Here is a 19,932-nt window from a genome sequence, read left to right as displayed (position 1 = left end):
AAACAGTGATATATTTCCAAGTCAGGGTGGTGAGTAGCTTGAACAGGTAGTTACAAGTAATTATGTCCCCATGGTTCTGCTGCACTGGCAATTTAAGATAGTAGAAGTCATGAGTTTGCAAGGTGTGATCTAAGGAGTCTTGGTGGATTCATGAAATTCATCTTGTACATGGTGCATGCTATAGCTACTGAGCATCAGTAGTGGAGTGGATGTGGTGTTAATCAGTTGGTTTGCTTTGTCTTCGATGATATCAAGCTTCTAGAGTACTATTGCAGCTGCACTCATCTGGGCAAGTGGAAACTATTCCATGAAACCCCTCACTTGTGTCTTATTGATGGTGTACATGCAGTGGGGAGTCAAGAGGCGAGTTATGCATTGTAGGATTCCTAGCCTCTGACCTGGTCTTGTAGCCACAGTATCACAGATCTTAAAGCACTTTCCCTATAAAGACTGCTATATGATGTCACAACATGTAATGCTCTAGCCTCTATCTTACTTCCCCTGCAGCATACAACTAGTCTGCTAATGAGCTTTCAGTTAGTTGGACAAACAACCAGCCAGCTAGTCAACTATATATGTAATATAATAGTAATCCAAGCAAGTATATAAGCTAGACTGTTCAATGAAGTCTAGATATCTCATTAAATGTACATAGTTAATTAACGAAGTAAATATCAGAAATCTGAATCAATAAGAATCTGATTCTCTATGGTGTACACAATGTGGGCTAACACATAGGAACCGTGGTCACATCATGGTGGCAGAAGGTGGATCTTAGAAATCAGTGTCAGCAAGCAGGCCCTAGAAGCTGATGACTGCAAGTTGTTACCAAAGGCTGAATAAAGATAATACCTTTTCACAACTGTGAATGTTATCTTCCTAACAGCCATTCATTATATCCAGGTTCGGGCCTAATGTTCATATTTAACGACCAAGTAAAAATGGTTCAACAGTATGATCAACATGCATGCAGCTAGACACAAAAATTAACTGCAGATGCTGGAATCCAAGGTAGACAAACAGAGCACAGCAAGCCAGGCCGCATCTGGAGGAAAGGAGCAGTCAACATTTCAGGTATTACCCCTCTTCAGGACTAAGCAGCTATCCCAATATGAAACAGAACATAGCACTAGAATTCAAGTTTGCTGTAAAATACATGGATTTATTGAAAGACCATGAGGTTGTATCCAGCCCAAATCATACAACCTTGTTGTTTACAATGATCAAAACCTACAATGAAACAAATTACACATCTATGTTGTATATAAACAATCATGCGTTATACACGATGATGAGTCTGATACTGAAAGTATCATACCAGAGAGGAGCTTTATATCTTTGATGCATGGTAAACATCCATCCACAACTACAAATAGCACACTACACAGTGAAGATACACAGATAAGTCATGATAATTATACATGGTCTAGATCTAGTTGTGTTGTACGTCTGTTTAAAAATTAAGTACAAATATGCACCCTTGTAAATGTCTATCAGAACCGGTTTTCTCTTCAAAGAAGAAAAGGAGGAGGTTTTATTATTGTAGAGATATGAGAAAGGCATTATACTTTTATGACAGCTAGTTTACATCATGATACTGTCATATGAGAAGTCTCAATCTTAGTCTCTGTACAGTTATGAGGGGAGGGGGCAAGGTGTAATGGTAATGACAATGGATTAGAACTCAGAACACCAAGCAAATGTCTGGGGTCATGGGTTTGAAATCCACTTTGGCAGATGGTGAAAGTTGGACTGAATAAAAATCTGAAATTAAAAGCTAGCCTACTAATTTTCCTAATTTGTAAGTTCTTGATTGAAGTAGTCAAAATTCACTGCCCAAGTCCTGGGATGACTGGGCTGACATATGATGAGAAACTGGATCAGTTAAGAACATATTCACCAGCATTTAGAACAAAGAACAGTACAACATAGGAACGAGCACTACAACCCATTATGTCTGCGCAAACTATTATGCTATTGTAAATTAATCACATCTGCCTGCACATGGTCCATATTCCTCTATTCCCTGTGCGTAGGTCTGTCTAAATTCCTCATCAATACTGCTATTATATCTGCTCATACCCCCTCCCCTGGCAGCACATTCCAGGCACTGACCATCCTCTGCGTTTAAAATAAAATCTTTACTTGTACATCACCTTTAAACTTTCCCCTTCTCACTTTAACCTGTGCCTCTTAGTGTTTGACTGGGAAAAAGACTCTGGCTATCCACTCTATTCAAGCCTCTCATAATTTTATATACTTCTATCAGGTTGCTCCTCAGCCTCCGATGCTCTACAGAAAGCAAACCAAATTTACCTGACCTCTCCTTATAGCTAATGCACTCGAATCCAGGCAATAAGAGGTAAACCTCTTTTGCACCATCTCCAAAGCCTCTTCATCCTTCCTATCATGTGGTGACCAGAACTGCATACAATACTCCAAATGTGACCTAAATAAAGTTTTATTTAGCTGCAATATGACTTGCCAACAAGCATGTGAGGAGAAATTTCTTCACCCAGAAAGTGGTAAAGCCTAATTCTCTGCCAGAGAAAGTGGTTGAAGCCAAAATATTGAATGTTTTCAAGAAGGGTTTGGATATAGTTCTTAGGGCTAAATGGATCAAAGAGTATAGGGAGAAAGCTGGAACAGAGTACTTAATTAGATGATTAACCGTGAGCATATTGAATGGTGGAGCAGAATTGAAAGGCCGAATGGCCTACTGTTGCTTGTATATTCTAAGTACCTGGGCTAGGAAAGGCCACACTACAAGCACTAAAGTTCTCCAGGCATTGCTGGAGGCTTTGCAGCAGGAGAAGGACAAAGGAAAGTAGGTCCTCCATCCACAAGGGGTCAGGAGATCCTCCAGACAATTTTTGAGAAAGTATGAGAAACTGATCACCATGCAGGTCATTTCAATTAAAATAGCAGCACAACATCAATAAATGTTGAAAGGAGATGAGAGATCACACAAGTGAGTACTTCTGCAATGCCACATTCTAACATCTATGCAATTAACCCGAGACACTGCTCAAAGCACCAGACCCCCATATCTCATCCATTGACCTTCCATGAATCATTGTTCATATGTACTATTCATAGCTTCACCACACTCCTTTCTTACAGCTAAAGCACACTGCCAACTATTACCCCAAATCATTGTATGACATCTCCCCTCTACCCCAACCCCTTGCAGGATAAGGTACTACATAACAGGAGGCCATTGCAGTTTACCAGCAGAGGACTGTCACAGATTCTATTCTGATGAAGAGTGCATAATTGGAGTGTCTAGGAATGTGGCTATTGTTAATAGTAGAACTGATAAGATTGATGAGGCATTCTCATAACCAATGATCCTCCCTCTCATCCCCATTCTGTTATAGATATTTTCTGATCAATCCGCTCAGAGATATTATTACACACCTCTGGAGTAGGTGGGACTTGAACCCAAGTTGGCTTAGTGTCCCTACCACTACACCACAAGCTGTAATTGCTGTGAGCACATATTTTGTTTTCCCCTTTCCTTCACCATTAACCTACTTCTATGGCTTTTTCCTTTCAGATACTGAAGAAATGCCAGCTGGACAGTGGTATCAAAGGAAACAGATAAAGATAAAGAAAATACTGGTCATGTTGTACCATCACTTCATCTTGCACTCATAGCCAACTACTCAGAAACTAATAACGTGCAATACTTTGGAGGGAAACATGGGGACTTGATCTGCAGACATTGAGTCTCAGGAAACAATTAACCTGCAGCAAATCAAGGCAAGGAAGACGTATGGATCAAAAACAAAGTTGCTGGAAAAGCTCAGCAAGTCTGGCAGCATCTGTGAAGGTAAAAATAATGTTAATGTTTCAGGTCCGGTGACCCTTCCTTGGAACCATTCTGAGGAAGGGTCACCGGACCCGATGCGTTAACTCTGTTCTTTTCCTTCACAGATGCTGCCAGATTTGCTGTGCTTTTCCAGCAACTTTGTTTTTGTTCCCAATTTACAGCATCCACAATTCTTTCGGTTTTTATTTAAGACATATGGATGTTAGTTCCCTGGAGAATAAGTTTGCATGTGCATACTGTAACAAGCGGACTTGGATGAGAACTTTGATGAAGCAGTTTGTAAAGGGAAAGGCTGACGGAGACGTGCACTGAAATCTGCGGTCAGTGTCACGAAATCTGGAGCAGTTTGCATCAACTTAGCCCAGGGCTTTATTCTATATGTGTCTGATAGTGTTAATATCTGGAAGAGTGTAGTCATCAATTCCACTCTAACACGTCATGGGGGGTCACTAGAGCGACATGGAAAGCTTCTAGCATGATGATCAGTACTGCCAGAAATACTCATCTAATCCCCTTTTACATCAATGCAATAATCTTCATGGCAGCATCAATGCGTCTTCATTGAAACCCAACATGTTGGGGAACATCAAACTCGAAGGAAAAGATATCACAACAGCACAGAATGAAAAGAAGGTTAGACCTGAAACAAAGGCACAGAAGATAAAACTGAAGAAATCCTGGGCAGGGGTACAGATTGCATTGCGCAAGGTAGTGATCTGTAAGACAAACGTGACTCCGCTCCTGAGCCAGTGAGCCAAATAGCAACTAAGGATTTGATGGGAAAACCCTTCTTCTGGTTAAACAACCCAAATAATAGCACAGAAAAAATCAAGCTGAAATGTATCCTCCACCATTTCCGTCAACTACAATCCAACCCCACCACCAAAGAGATATTTCCCTCCCCACCCTATCTGCCTTTCATAGGGACTGCTCACTCCACGACTCCTTCATCCGTTCCACACTCCCCATTAACCCCACCACACCTGGCACCTTTCCCTGACTGCAGGAGATGCTACACATGCCCTTCTCACCTCCATCCGAGGCCCAACACAAACTTTCCATATCCAACAGATCTGTGTATCATCCAATCAGGTCTACTGTATCCGTTGCTCCCGATGTGGCCTCCTCTACATCAATGACCAAACGTAGACTCGGCGACAGATTTGCAGAGCACCTGCACTCTGTACACGATAATCAACAACACCTTCTGGTTGCCAACCATTTTAACTCCCCCCTCCCACTCCCTGGGTGACATGTCAATCCTGGGCCTCATCCAGTGCCACAATGACACCACACCCAAATTGAAGAAACAACACCTCATGTTCTGCTTCGGGAGCCGACAGCCTGATGGCCTAAACATAGAATTTACCAGTTTCAAAATCTCCCCACTCCCAACCCTCCCTCTCATCGGCGTCTCCTTCACCTGACACTACCTGTCCATCTTCCCCACCCTTCCCACTGACCAATCCCCACTACCCCTACCTGCATCCAACCTATCACCATCTCACCTACCTTCCTCCCGCCCCACTCCTCTTCTGTCTATTTATTTTCCAGCTCCCTTCCCCCTCCCTAATCCTGATGAAGGGTCTAGGCCCGAAACAACAACTTTCCTGCCCCTCTGATGCTGCTTGATCTGCTGTGTTCTTCCAGCACCACACTGTTTTGACTCTGACTCCAGCATCTGCAGTTCTTGCTATCTCCAAAGCTGAAATGTAATGTTATCCGAAAACCTTTAAAGATCCAATGAGGCTTTGTCGTCACTGCACATGGAAACCATAGGAAAAGAAAGTGAAAAAGGGACATGAAAATCATATGCTCCAGGAACACGGAGACAAGCAAAACAACAAAAGTTTGCATTTAGCATTGGTGTGATTTTTAGAAGAAAATTCTGGTTTACTGGATAGATATTTTTGAAGGAACAAAAGGCAAAAGTGGGTGTCTAAGCAATGCTCAGAAATAGGGGCAGCACGGTGCTCAGTGGTTAGCACTGATGTCTCACAGCACCAGGAGGCCGGGTTCGATTCCAGCCTCGGGTGACTGTCTGTGTGAAGTTTGCACATTCTCCCCGCGTCTGCGTGGGTTTCCTCCGGGTGCTCTGGTTTCCTCCCACAGTCCAAAGATTTGCAGGTTAGTTGGATTCGCCGTGCTAAATTGCCTGTAGTGTTCAGGGAAGTGTAGATTCGATGGGTTATAGGGGGATGGGTCTGGGTGGCATGCTCGGAGGGTTGGTGTGGACTCGTTGAGCCAAAGGTCCTGTTTCCATACTGTAGGGATTCTATGATCTATGGATTCTATGAAATGTGGGAAAGCTTTCAATACTGCAAAATTGAGAATGCCTCCAATACTGCCTTCATAGGAAAATATCCATTATTGCAAGATGGGTTTAAAATAAGTTATAATCCCTAGCAAGTGGAAAAAGATATTGTGTCCAAATTTTCATTGCCAAGAAGCTTTAATATAGATAGGGTAGGGGGGTGAATCTGGGTGGGATGCTCTTCAGAGAATTGGAGACTGGAATGGCCTGTTTCCACACTGTAGGGACTCTATAATTAATCACAGGGGCAGACCAAATTAGACCTAGAATTGGACATCATGGAGAAAACAATTTTAACACATAGAATCACTTCTAAATCAGATAGATAGACTTAAACAGAAAAAGTCAATACATTTCTTTATGCATTTAGAAGCATGACAAATCATGCAATTGCTCCACAACAAATTAGTGACTCATCAGATAAATTTGATATTGTTTTGAAAGCTTTTGATTATTTCACTACCAGAATTAAAATTCCAGCAAGGGCAAAATTCAATGGAGAAGCTCAGAATCTGGGTGAATCAATAGGTGACTTTATCAGATGCTCTGTTCAGATTTGTTAAGGGATCTAAATATGGAGGTCTGAGAACGGAATTGGTCAGTCAATGAAGAAGTGTAGTGTCAGATCGAGCAAAAATCCCCAATAGTAAAACATATGGACATAACCTTGGATTTTGGCAGAGCCTGGACTTTGAAAACTTTTAAAAGGAAAAGGACAGCTGGATTGAGTCTGCAGGAAATAGACAACAAAACCAGCAGGCCTGGGAACCGAGATTGTTGTCTGGGACTATTGTTCAGCCTGAAATCCCAATTTGCACCTCCTCTCTATAGAACAATTGACCAAAACCAACAGACCTTAGCCCAAGACAGCTTTTACACTCTGGTTGCACAGTAGGATTCTGCAAAGACACTGTAATTTAACCTCCCTCAAAACCCATTCACACATTCTCTAATCATTGAAAAGCCAAATAACCTCAAGAAAATATCAAGAGCACAGTGAAAACTATAGAGATAGTGGAGATAGCGGGGCCTATAACTGTCAGCCCTGATCTCACCTGAGGGGCCTTTATCAACAACAAGCTTCAGCACAAACAGTTTCCCCACAGGTATCCCCCACAAGCAGCTTTGGAAGCAAGAACCATAGAGGTGGATCCAAGAACAGGGAAGCCAAACCAAGGGTCTCATCAGAATGAAAGACATCTGACAAGGGTAAGCCAATCAAGAGATCCGAAACTGAACAGGCTGAACAAGCTTTAGCACAAAGGAGCTTCTCCAGCAAGAGCTTACCAGCACCGGCTATTCCGACACAAGAACACCAGTGGCAAGGACTTCAATCACCGGTCACAGCGATTTGAACCTGGCCAATCACCAACTCAACCAAAGCAGCAAGTCCTCACTCACAACCTGAGGTGAAAACCCTCTCGCAAAACCCATCAAAAGTGAAGAAAAATCAGGTACTCACCAAATAAGTCCAAAATGTGCCTCACTGCATCAGCGGACTCAACCCAAACTGAAAAATATACCCCACGCAGGACAAAGTCATTATCCAGGCAGCCAGAATGACCATTTGGACTTCAAAACCGCGTTCTGGGTGGTGAGCATAAGTCCTGTAATCCCGAAGTTCTGACCTAGCTAGCAGGGAGCGGAAGGTGGGTGATGCCAATGCATTGGGACCCTATTGGTGGGAATTCTGGTCAAGAGTGTAAATTTAAATACTATTTGTTTTCTGTGTCGCAGTAAATAGTGCTTAATAGTGATAATCTATTTTAATAGTATAACTCTAAGTACTAGTCTGTTCCTGTGTATTCATTGTATTAACTTCTTAGAATTTATTGAGTTACCCATTTCTTGTATTATAATTATGTTTTTGTACTTAAATAAGTACAGAGATTCTTTTGCCCTTAAACACCTGTCTACTGTTTCTCCATTCACATCCCCATAAATAGGTCCTGTGTCCAGAACCAGGGGTCTAGGAGCAATTCGAACCGCTTAAAGATCAGGAAAACTACTGATTGCAAACCAGAACCCCATGGTAGGTACTGCTGATGAGTCTTTGTCAGATTTATTATATTCAAAAGAAGATTTAATTCTGGAGATTGACTAGTCAATCGAGAGGTTTGCAAGCAGGACAGATCAATTCTCAGAATAAGGAATAAAACCTGATACAGCAGATCTACAATTTCCTTAAAAACAAGGCAAAAAAAAATCTAAGAGAAGAAGTTGCAGCTAGGAGGACAAACACAAATGTCAGGAATTTCTGCCATTAAAGCAGCATATTTCCATTCCAAGAAAATCATTTTCAGAAGGTGTGAAAAGCATAACAGAATCTGAAATGCCATAAAAGTGAAGGTGTTCATGCACAAAACTTGAAAAGGAGAACAATCTTCTTAAGATGACAAATTGGAACTGATCAATGTTTCTGATCAGACATTTTCTCAAACAGACCTTTACAAATTTCATGTTAGACGTTGGAGCAAAAGGAACAGGCTTGTTGGACAGACAACCTTGGTTATAAAATATTGCCTGTAACTAATGGAAATTTAGTTACATGGTCAAGGAGAAACTAAATTAAAAATCGAAGATATGCTACAATCAACTCACAACATATGGTAACCCAAATAACAGCAAGTTAATACAGGTTACAGAATCAACAATTTCCATTTGAGCAAAGAAGCAGTATTGATATTAGCTTATTCAGAAAGTTGAAGAACATGATCTAAGAGTAAGAAGAATTTTAAATCATCAGCATGGTAACTGCAGACCAACTGTTGATCGTCTTATCATAAGACTTTAATTTCAGTAAAGAAACTGAAGCATTCACTGAGTTCATTCTGTCATGAGGCCCACTATTTGATAAATCATCACAGATGTGTGTATATATCCATAATTAAACCATGAAGCTGATGAATTTGCCTTACTGATTGCTTTTGTCCTGAATAATAATTTAGATCAGATTTTGTCAATAACAGAAAAGTAACTACCAATTGTAAAGAAACTTGTATTTCAAATCAATTTAAGACACAGACTTTCATTAACAGGGCAGACAAAACAGAGGATTTGACAAATATTATGGGTGGAAAGATATACGCAGGAAAAAGAACACATTTCGTAGATCCACCTCCAGACCACAAATGTTGGAATGAGATAGTAAGAACTGCTGATGCTGGAGTCTGAGATAACACAGTGTGGAACTGGAGGAGCACAACAGGCCAGGCAGCATCAAAAGAGCAGTTGACATTTGTTGACGTTTCGGGTCGGGACCCTTCTTCAGAAATGGGGCTTTATGGTTTTTAATGTCAGATAGGGTGGAGTAAAATCGTAGGTTGAGGTTGAAGGTGAAGAATGAAAAACAGAACAGGTCCTTTGCAGGTCTAGGAGAGGGAGGCCCTGAGCTGGGGTAGAATTGATTGTAGTGGCAGAAGATGCCGGCACATTGCTGAGAGCGTGTGCTTGAGAAGCTGCAGAGAAAACCATTTTTGGAGGATCTGGATGTTGTGTATGTAGAGGTTGTCGCAGTCAGGGCCTAATTGGGAATGGCCTGAATGTAGATTGCAGTCCACTGGGGATGATCTGGTTCTGTAGGCAAGTACTGAGAAAGGCAATGTGGCTGTAATACCTGGTTTGCTTCAGTATGTGATCGAGCAGTTTCAGGGCCGATGAGATTACCAGAGGTTTGCAGTGGGAGAAAAATCCACTGAGGTTTTTCCAGAGGGAGGAGGATAACTTCTTCAAGGTGGGCATCCCTTGAAGAGGCTTCGCAGTGGGGTTATAATTCACTCAGAGATAGTAAGAACTGCTGATGCTGAAGTCCGAGATAACCCAGTGTGGAGCTGGAGGAGCACAGCAGGCCAGGCAGCATCAGAGGAGCAGGAAAGCTGACATTTCAGGAGAAGGGTCCCGACTTGGCCTGCTGTGCTGCTCCAACTCCGCACTGTGTCATCTCTAAATGGTGGAATGAGCTATGTTTTCCGTAGTTCTTCAGATTTCTTTTTAAGTGATGGTGACACAATGTTCTCTGCAGAGTGATGGTTGATCTCCCATTCAATAGCTGACTAGGTGGACCTGGGTTTTTCTGTATTAGAGTTATTTGTTTTCAGAGTCTTCAAGTTTTGTCATTTTTAACTGAGAGAAATTGAGAGAGAGAGAGAAATGTGTTATTTTGCAGGCTTCTCAAATCCCTGCTTGCACTGCAGTCTGTAATAAACTGCAGCTGGACCAATCCAAAGGTGGTTGTTAGGCAGTTTCCCTTAACTCAAACACACCTCGCAGTATCATAGAGATCGAGGGCACAGAAAGAGGCCCCCTAAGCCCATCGTATTCATGCCAGTCAAGAACCACCACCTAACTTTGTGCCACTCAAAGTATGCACATTTCTACTCTGTAAAGTAACTATCTTGAGTAGTTGATGTGTACACCATGCAATCTCTCTTGATTTTCAAGCTGAAAAAATATCTCCTGGTACTTTTAGCTATGTCCAACTTCCATTTCCCAGTTATTGTCTAAGAGGAAATAAAAATATATCATCCCTTACAAATTTGCCACAATGGCCAGCAAATCAGGATAGGTTGAAATAACTGTTAGAAGCAGATGCAGGAACAGAAACACATTAAAATCTTTCAATGTTGTACAGAAGTTTGGTGGAATAATCATGAAAATTACCATTATTATTGTCAATAAGATATTGGTCTATGATGAGTTTTGTTACTCCAACTTTACTCGGAGAAGAGAAACTACATCAAGGTCACTTGGACATCACCAAATGTAGATCAGGGGATCTGCCATCATTGTGTTCGCCTGGAATTTAAAACGATTGTGAAGAAATAATTTCTAATTGCCAAACATTTGCAATACACTGACCATATCAGGGAGAATGAGATTGATGCAACTAAGTTTCAACCAGTTATATATTAGGCAGACAAGATTTTTCAACCTGAAATTTGAGAGGCACAAGAAACTTCAGATCTTCAGGAAGACTGTTCAAATCAAGAACTAAGTAGTACAAGAGAAACGACTGTTTATCGGAGTCAGAAGTAAACAGATCTGGTGAGAGTTGTGAAATATCCAAAAAAACTGAATCTATGAAACCAGAGGGCAGAATCTTTGAAGACCCTGAATGACATGAGTCATGGAGTGAAAGTTGGGAAATTCGTACGAGGAGCTTATTGATGTCAAAGGAACTAAGTGTTGACCATTTCTTGCCAGTGAGCAACATGATGCCTATTTGTTTACATGTATTGACCTCTCCCCTTATTAGTATTCATTTAGTCACAGAATCCCTACATTGTTGAAACAGGCCCTTTGGCCCAACAAGTCCACACTGACCCTCAGAGCATCCCACCGAGACCCATCCCCCTATAACTCACCTAACCAACACATCCCTGAACACTATGGGCAATTTAGCATGGCCAATCCACCTAACCTGCACATCTTTGGACTGTGGGAGGAAACTGGAGTACCCGGAGGAAACCCACACAGACACAGGGAGAATGTGCAAACCCCACACAGACAGTCACCCAAGGGTGGAATCAAACCCGGGTCCCTGGCTCTGTGAGGCAGCAGTGCTAACCACTGAGCCACCATACCGCCCAAAGTCTCTGTCTTTGTACTGAGACATCTCAATCTCACACCTGAACTATATGCCAGCAGTTTATGTCGTAAACACACTGCAAGTGCATCAACCAAATGACGATAGCTCACACTCTAAGAACAGTATTCTTCAGTCAAAATGGCATTGGAACATTTCAGTTAGCACAAAACTGAGGAGAGAGGTGGTGGCATCGTGGTAATGTACTGAATTAGTAATCCCGAGTCCTAGGCTAATGTGTTACGACAAAGGTTCAAATTCTGCCATGGCAAAGTTCAAGAATTCTTTTAAAAAGCTAGTCTAATGGCAACCAAGTAACCATTGCTGACTGTCATACAAATATCCATTTGATTCACAAATGTTCTTTAGGGAAGCCATCCTTACCTGGCTTGGCTTACATGTGACTCCAGACCTACAACAATTTGAACTGCTCTCTGACCAGTTAGGTATGGGTAGTAAATGCTGACCTCGCCAATGTTCCCCACAGTCTATAAATGATTTTCTTTTTAGAAAACTGTACATTTTTGTATAGGACTTTGGTTCAACCGCATTTGGAATACTGCATACAGTTCTGGTCACCACATTACCAAAAGGATGTGGATGCTTTGGAGAGGGTGCAGAGGAGGTTCACCAGGATGTTGCCTGGTATGGAGGGTGCTAGCTATGAAGAGAGGTTGAGTAGATTAGGATTATTTACATTACAAAGAAGGAGGTTGAGGGGGGACCCTGATTGAGGTCTACAAAATCATGAGAGGTATAGACAGGGTGGATAGCAAGAAGCTTTTTCCCAGAGTGGGGGACTCAATTATTAGGGGTCATGATTTCAAGGTGAGAGGGGAAAAGTTTAAGGGAGATATGTGTGGAAAGTTCTTTATGCAGAGGGTGGTGGGTGCCTGGAACGCGTTGCCAGCGGAGGTGGTAGAGGCAGGCACGATAGCGTCATTTAAGATGTATCTAGACAGATACATGAATGGGCAGGCAGCAGAGGGATACAGATCCTTGGAAAATAGGTGACAGGTTTAGATAAAGGATCTGGATCGGCGCAGGCTTGGAGGGCCGAAGGGCCTGTTCCTGTGCTGTAATTTTCTTTGTTTTTTTGTTCTATTTGCTTTAAAGAAGTGCAGATTTTTATTGCTGCTTACCATATTTTTCAATGTGCTGACAGCATTGCTGCACTATTCTGGGGACCTGCCGGAATATGGGGTTCAGGCTGAGCTTCTTTTTCGTCTTTCTTACACTTTTCCTTTCCCGTTCCAATGGTAGAGAGAGCTGAAGGGCTTCCAGCAATCGTGACTGGTTGTCGTCTAGGTCAGTGATGGAATCAACAGATACTGCACCCTGAAAAGCAAGTAGACAAAATTCATTCCATATTCCAGTTGAGTGACTTAAGACTATCGGTAACAATATATTAGTCTAGAATGTAGCTAGAAAATTCCCAATGAAATCCAGGATACTTGCTTTAAATGAAACAGCGATGAAAGATGGATTGCAAAAATCCTTACTGCATCACTGAAAGTGGAGTTGGGATTCTCATGAATGATAAACCATGATACTAGGATTGCTCGAAGAAGGTATCTTGATTTATGTTGCAATAGATCAAGTGGAGTGGTTATTCAGCCCATCAGGTCCACACCGCCCTTCCGAAGAGCATCCACCCCTGACTCATTCCTCTACCCCTGCATTTCCACATGTCTAACCCAAACATCCCTGAACGCTATGGGTAATTTAGCATGGCCAATCCACCTAGCCTGCACATCTTTGGACCATGGGAGGAAGCCAGAGCACCTGGAGGAAACCCATGCAGACACAGGGAGAAAGTGCAAGCTCCACACAGACAGTCGCCCGAGGGTGGAATTGAACCTGGGTCCCTGACATTGTAAGGCAGCAGTGCTAACCACTGAGCCACCGTGCATAAGAATTTCAGTGCTCATTAAGCTGTTTCAATCATCAGGTATTATCTAAAGCTGTCATGTATTATTTTGAAACATATATATCATTCTTTCATGTATAAATACTTGTTATCTTGTTCAAATTTCTCATGTTGGAAAAATAACATACCCGTCTGTGGCCTCGAGAAAGATTATCCAGAAAAGTTGGAGAGAGGGGTTCGTTTACTATTTCTGATGCTGACTGCAGGAATGCATCACTGTCATATAAATGTTTATGTTGCTTCTTTGCCCGAAATCTCATTACTGTCGACTCCAAATCAAGGCAGTCCCTTCGCCCTTCCTTCATTGCATCTTGCTTTTTCTTACATGCACGATCATTGAGGATGACTTGTGATAAAGGAATCCCAAATCCTAAAGGATACGACTCTGCAAAAGTAAAGGAACAATGCTAGGTCAGATGTCTTAAATCTTCATCTAAAATCTACATATTTCCACATTCAAAAGACTAGGATTCTGAGGGGTGGTTAATTAGTTTTCTACTTTGGCTAGTTGCCAATTACACCAAAGCATGTAATTTATTTACTCTTGTTTACTTAAAACGTACTGTCTACTACCCAGTCCTATGTCTGTCTTCCAACCCTTAAATCTGCTTATATCTGATATCTGAAGAAGTGTCCTGACCCGAAACATCAATTTTCCTGCTCCTCTGATGCTGCCTAGCCTGCTGTGTTCCTCCAGCTCCACACTGTGCTATCACTGACTCCAGCATATGCAGTTCTTGCTACCTCTATGTCTAATAGCTTTTGTAAACAGGCTTTCAAATTTTTCATGTAAACTGAACAGCAGCAGTTCATTTTTGACATTTTTCATCTGGTATTGCAGGATTTACAATAAATATATCAGCACAGCCATTCCAGTGTCTGTAAAGTAAACAGCACTTCAAAATGAAGCCAGTAATAGCATTCAATGATTACTGAATGCCTATATTTTCTCACATGCATTATTTTAGCTAAATAATTTATTTTCAATTTGTCATTAAAATAACACAGACTGGTAAATCTTAGATTATTTAATTCAACCTTTTAAAATATATTCTTGAGTCACTATTTTGGCTATCCCTGTTCTCTCCTGCTCATCATTGTCCTGCAGCACAATGGAGCAAGATCTTATTGTGAAGCTTCTTGATATTGTGTCTGAATCATCTTCAAGCCTTTTAAATAAGGCTCACAGTTCTATAATCTTCTTGATTAAGGAGAAGAAAACGAGGCAAATGAAAAAGAAATGGTGGAAAGGAAGTTTTCTTTATTCCCATTCCATTAAACTGATTTAAAATTGAACATGAATTTTAAAACAAATTAAACTTTTTTTGAATCAATCATATAGGAAGGTGGGTTGGGAGGAGTAAAACTGGTTGAAGTTAATATCTGTGTTGGTGACCATGAAACTAGAGAATTACATAAAACCCATCCAGCTGTCAATTAGTTTTGTGAAAGGAAAACCAGCGCCTTACCCAATCTGGCCTAATGTGACTCACAGCAGCTGGATTGTTTCTCAACTCCCCCTTCAAATAGCATGGAGAAGTTACTCAGTTGTATTTAAGGTGACTCAACATCACCTTTCTAAAGGCAATTAATGACAGCGATAAGTGCTGACTTTGCCAACGACACCAATATCCTACAAATTATTTTTTTCTTTAATTTTGACTGCGATCTCTGACCTTAGAAAATAGGAATGTGTGTAAATGATGGTGGCTGAAAAATCTGGTGAGTTACAGTAGAGGAATTTGGAAATACAGAAGAGTTAATTGGATTATTTACACTCAGAGCAAACACAAGAATGCTAAATGATCACATCAATTTATACAACAGGAGGAAAGGATGCTGATTGGTTGACAAGTTCATTCTGATTGGCTGAAGCATTACCATGGAGAAAATAACAGGGACATATAGGTGTCTCAACCTCGAGGTTAATTCACAATAAGTGCAGTCAAAGACTTTAGTATGTTATTTTTGTTTGCGCATGAATGTATGTAACTTTTGGCAGTATAAATGATTCACATTCCCTCTCAACCACTGCAATGCAGCACCTTGGAGGGTCCACACAGGCTGATCTTTAACTTCTAGTTTCTCCAGCTGTTTTTGCACATGGACTTGGGATGTCCAAGAATGTAGTTTACGAGCTTGACTGATTATTCTAAATTGGTCGTAAATGTGGCTATTCACACTTGGTATTATTCAGCAGGTGTTGTCCAAAGGGAGTCACGTGTATCAATAGGTGTATTGTGTTTTACAAGCAAGGGCTAGGTGCTTACAATCTGTGTTCTGCTTCTTGGAAACTAAGAAAGGGGTATGCTTTTTGATTCAATCAATCAATTGCTGGAATGTACAACTTTCACCTAGCCACTGAAATTATAACATGCCACTTTTAGAGCTGAAAACTGGTCTACCTCAAATTACCCTGGAAAAGCAAAGTATCTTAACAATTTGGACAACAGGTTAAGCAAGCCATTTCAGCTGCTATAATGCAATCACTAATGTATTGTAACTACAGTGTCATTTTTCAGGGGGAGTTAAAGAGACAATCTGCCAACTATAGAACTGATCAACATCATGTATGAATTTCAGCACCAACATAATGCCAGCATGATGCTAGCACTTGCTGAACACTCCTGGGTATGTAATAGTTACATTAATATCAATTAAAAATAAGCAGTCAATTTCACAACATGACTCACTTACCCTGCTCAACTGAACCCAGGCACTCCTCAAAATATTGCAAACAAATGCAATATTTTCAAACTTTGCACCGTTTTTAATTACCCAGGAACTTGGGAACCTATAGTTTCCCTTGTCTTTTCAATGACAAAACTTACGCCAATCAGAGTTTACTTGCCAACCAGTCAACACCCTTTACTCCTATAGTAAAAAATTGCTGTCATTATTTAAAATTTAACATTCTTGCATTTATCCAGATGAGGGCAAGATAAGAATGACAAGAAACGTATGCTAAGTTCTATAATTTCAAGCAACATTTTTTTAAAAGAAGTTAAGGGGTGTCAGTACTGATAGGATTGGGTGGGTGGCCGCGATTTGAATGGATAGTGAGAAACTGCAGTAGAAGCAATAGTAGTGAGAGTAACGGGATGACCCACAACTGGAGGAAAGGAAAAAGAGCCCTGGGGGAGTCACAACTCCAACTGAACATCCAACCTGCAGCCATGGGTGGCTCCCTTCCCTCCAAACTACATACCACTCACCAGAAACATGGAAAAAAAGAAACACAGAAAAAAAGAAACACAACAGGGTGAGATAACAAGGTGTAGAGCTGGATGAACACAGCAGGCCATGCAGCATCAGTGGAGCAGGAAAGCTGACGTTTTGGGCCTAGACCCTTCTTCAGAAAATTCATCCAGCTCTACACCTTGTTATCTCAGATTCTCCAGCATCTGAAGTTCCTACTATCTCTAACACAACAGGGTGATATTTGCTTCACTGTAACATTGCTGGACTAGTTATCCAGAGACCTGGAAATATGTCAAATTTTACCATGCCATCTTGGAGCATTTCAACAAAATTCACCTGGAATGAAAATCTAATTTAATTAATAATCATTATTAAAAACTAATTTAGTCCACTTTAGGGAAGGAAAGCCCTGTCTCTATCTGGTCAGGCCTACATATGACACCAGACCCACACAATGTGGTTGACTTTTAGCTACCTTCTGAAATGGCCTAATAAGGCAATTAGATGAATTAAACAAATCCAGGAAAGACAATATAGATTAAAACCTGACAAACCACCCGGTCTTGATCTACGCACTGAAAATGACAAATGGGAACATACTGCAAACTCCTCTACACTGAGTGCTGGGAACTTGAGCCAGAATTGGGAGAGCTGCACCACAGACTAATCAGGCAATAGCCTGACATGGTCATGCTCATTAAATAATACCTTACACCAATGTCTCAGATTCTTATCATTAATCCTGGGTGTACCCTGCTTCGCTGGCAGGACAGGCCCACCATAGGGAGTAATTGAGTCAATATATAATCAGGTCGGAATTGCCTTGGAAGTCCTCAACATCCTGATCACATTAAGTCTTATGACACTAGGCCAACCAACAGCAATAAACCCGCTCGAACATTATCTATTGTTGAGTATTTCATGTTGAGCACTGCTCAGAAAAAGTACTGAGGGTGATAGGGACATAGAATGTAATCTGGATGGGATCTTCAATATCTGTTGCCAAGAGAGGCTCAGTACCACAACTACTGACTGAGCTAGTCAAATCCTGAAGGAAATATCTGCCAAACTGGGACTGTGACAGGTTGCGAAAGAACCAAGAAGGAGAGAAACCTTTGTGGCCACACCCTCACCAATCTACCGCTCACAAGTGAATCTGCCTTTGCCAGTATTGGTAACAATGACGACCATGCAGTCTTTGTGGAGACAAAGTCCAACTTTGCACTGAGGACATCTTCCACTGTGTGGCAATAGATTCAGAACAGATCTAATAGCTCAAACTCGGCATCCATGAAATACTATAGGCCACCAGCAACAATACTGTATTCAACAATAAACTGTAACATATTGGCCAAGCATATCCCTCATTCTACTGTTACCATCAAGTAAAGGGGTCATCTCCGATTTACTGAAGAGCATGTGTCAAAAATAACAAACATTTCTGAAAATGAGCTGTCAACCTGGTACAGCTACATAGATCTCTGTGCAAGCTAAACAGTAGGAGATGTTTATAGATGGAGCAAAACATTCCAGCAAATGTCTGAAGTCTTGCCGAATCCAAATCCGATAATTAATAAGCCAACAGTACGATAAAAGAGGATCCACAAAATCCCAATTCTCGATGATGTGGGAGATCAATACATCAATGCAAAAGACAAGGCTAAAACATTTACACCTTCTTTGACAAGTTGAAGTCCCAAGTGGGTGATTCATTCCTGAAGTCCACACCATCATAGATACCAACCTTCAAACAATTTGATTTGCTCTATATGAAATGGCTGAGGACACTGGATGTAGCAAAGACATGATAACATACATGCTATAGTACCGAGGACTCATGTTCCAGAACTAGCTGTGCCATTAGCCAGGTTGAACCACTACAGTTAGCATTTACCCAACAATGTGAAAAACTGCCTAGACATATCCTGTCAAGTTTCCCAAATTACATGCAAGTCTGACCTGCAACCATATTGTCATTCCTTCCTTCATTGTCACAGCATCAAATCCCAGAATTCCCTCCCTAGCAGCAGTGTGGATGTATCTAAACCATCCAGATTACTGTGATCCAAAAAGACAAATCTCCATTACCTGCTCAAGGCCTATTAGATATTGGCAATGAATAATGGCCTGTCACAGTAACCCTCGCATTCCAAGAATAAATAAGAGTTCACGACAAGAGAAATGTCAGAGGAGATGAAGAGAGAATCAAGAGAGACAGAGAAAGGGATGATTAGCAATCCAAAAACATCAGAGAAAGAAGAAAATGACAATATTTTCTTATCATATAGAATGCCATTTGGTCTGGCCTATGTGTGACTCCAATAAACAGGAATATGGTTGCCTCTCAATTGTTGCAACAGATGGTAGTTCTGCAAAGGTTAAGCTTCATCCAATTTGATGATATCTTAAAGATATGGGCGGGGAAAGGTTGAGCATTTTGGAATTTCAGACTGAGGTATATCTCCCAATAGTCTTAGTTACACTGGGCAGGTTCTCCCTAGCCCCTGAACAGCACAAACAATGACAAGTTAGTTTGCAAAATGTGGCAAGAATTGAAAAATGAGACTTTTGATATGGAGAGAGGAAACAAATCCCAATTTGGCACACAAGTTTTTAATTGCGAGGCAGGAATCTCACTGCATAGTAATCTTTGTGAATCTGAAATAATCACAGGCAACTATTGAAGTGTTACCCTTGGGCCACAATTCACAAAACTCTTACAGCCTATACAAGGCTTGATACTGCACTGCTCCATCATGCTGAATGTGATATTCATCCTGTTTGATATCCTCATCTTCCTCCTTGGATGACAGTTGCTGCTCTCCTAGCTCTTCGGCATCTAGCATTTCCTCTCTTTGCTTGGTCCAGTTGTGCAGGGCAAAGCATTCAAGGATTACGCAGTACATCAGGCTGAAGTACACTGCAAGGCCCCACCAATTCCCAACCCTGACCCAGACTGAGTAAACAATTGGACCTCATCTTCAGGAGGTCTATTGTCTGCACTACCTTGGCCCTGATGGAAGAATGGTATGTTCGGCATCAGTTGGTAGAGTCATCAGCCAAGGTTA

General features: G+C 41.3%; 1 protein-coding gene across 2 annotated transcripts in view; it reads right to left on the bottom strand.

The window, feature by feature from the left end:
- The window catches only part of arhgap36 (Rho GTPase activating protein 36), a 135,385-nt gene that overhangs the window by 38,034 nt on the left and 77,419 nt on the right, over window positions 1-19,932 (bottom strand). For both annotated transcript variants that reach the window (XM_048605259.1, XM_048605260.1), the window contains 2 exons: window positions 13,792-14,048; window positions 12,876-13,071 (listed from right to left, as the gene is read on the bottom strand). In XM_048605259.1, the coding sequence (XP_048461216.1) occupies window positions 12,876-13,071; window positions 13,792-14,048 (453 nt within the window). The remainder of the gene's footprint in view (window positions 1-12,875; window positions 13,072-13,791; window positions 14,049-19,932) is intronic.

This window comes from Rhincodon typus, chromosome 14, assembly GCF_021869965.1.
Source record: "Rhincodon typus isolate 14 chromosome 14, sRhiTyp1.1, whole genome shotgun sequence".
NCBI lineage: Eukaryota > Metazoa > Chordata > Chondrichthyes > Orectolobiformes > Rhincodontidae > Rhincodon > Rhincodon typus.
This window is presented reverse-complemented; position numbering and strand designations above follow the sequence as displayed.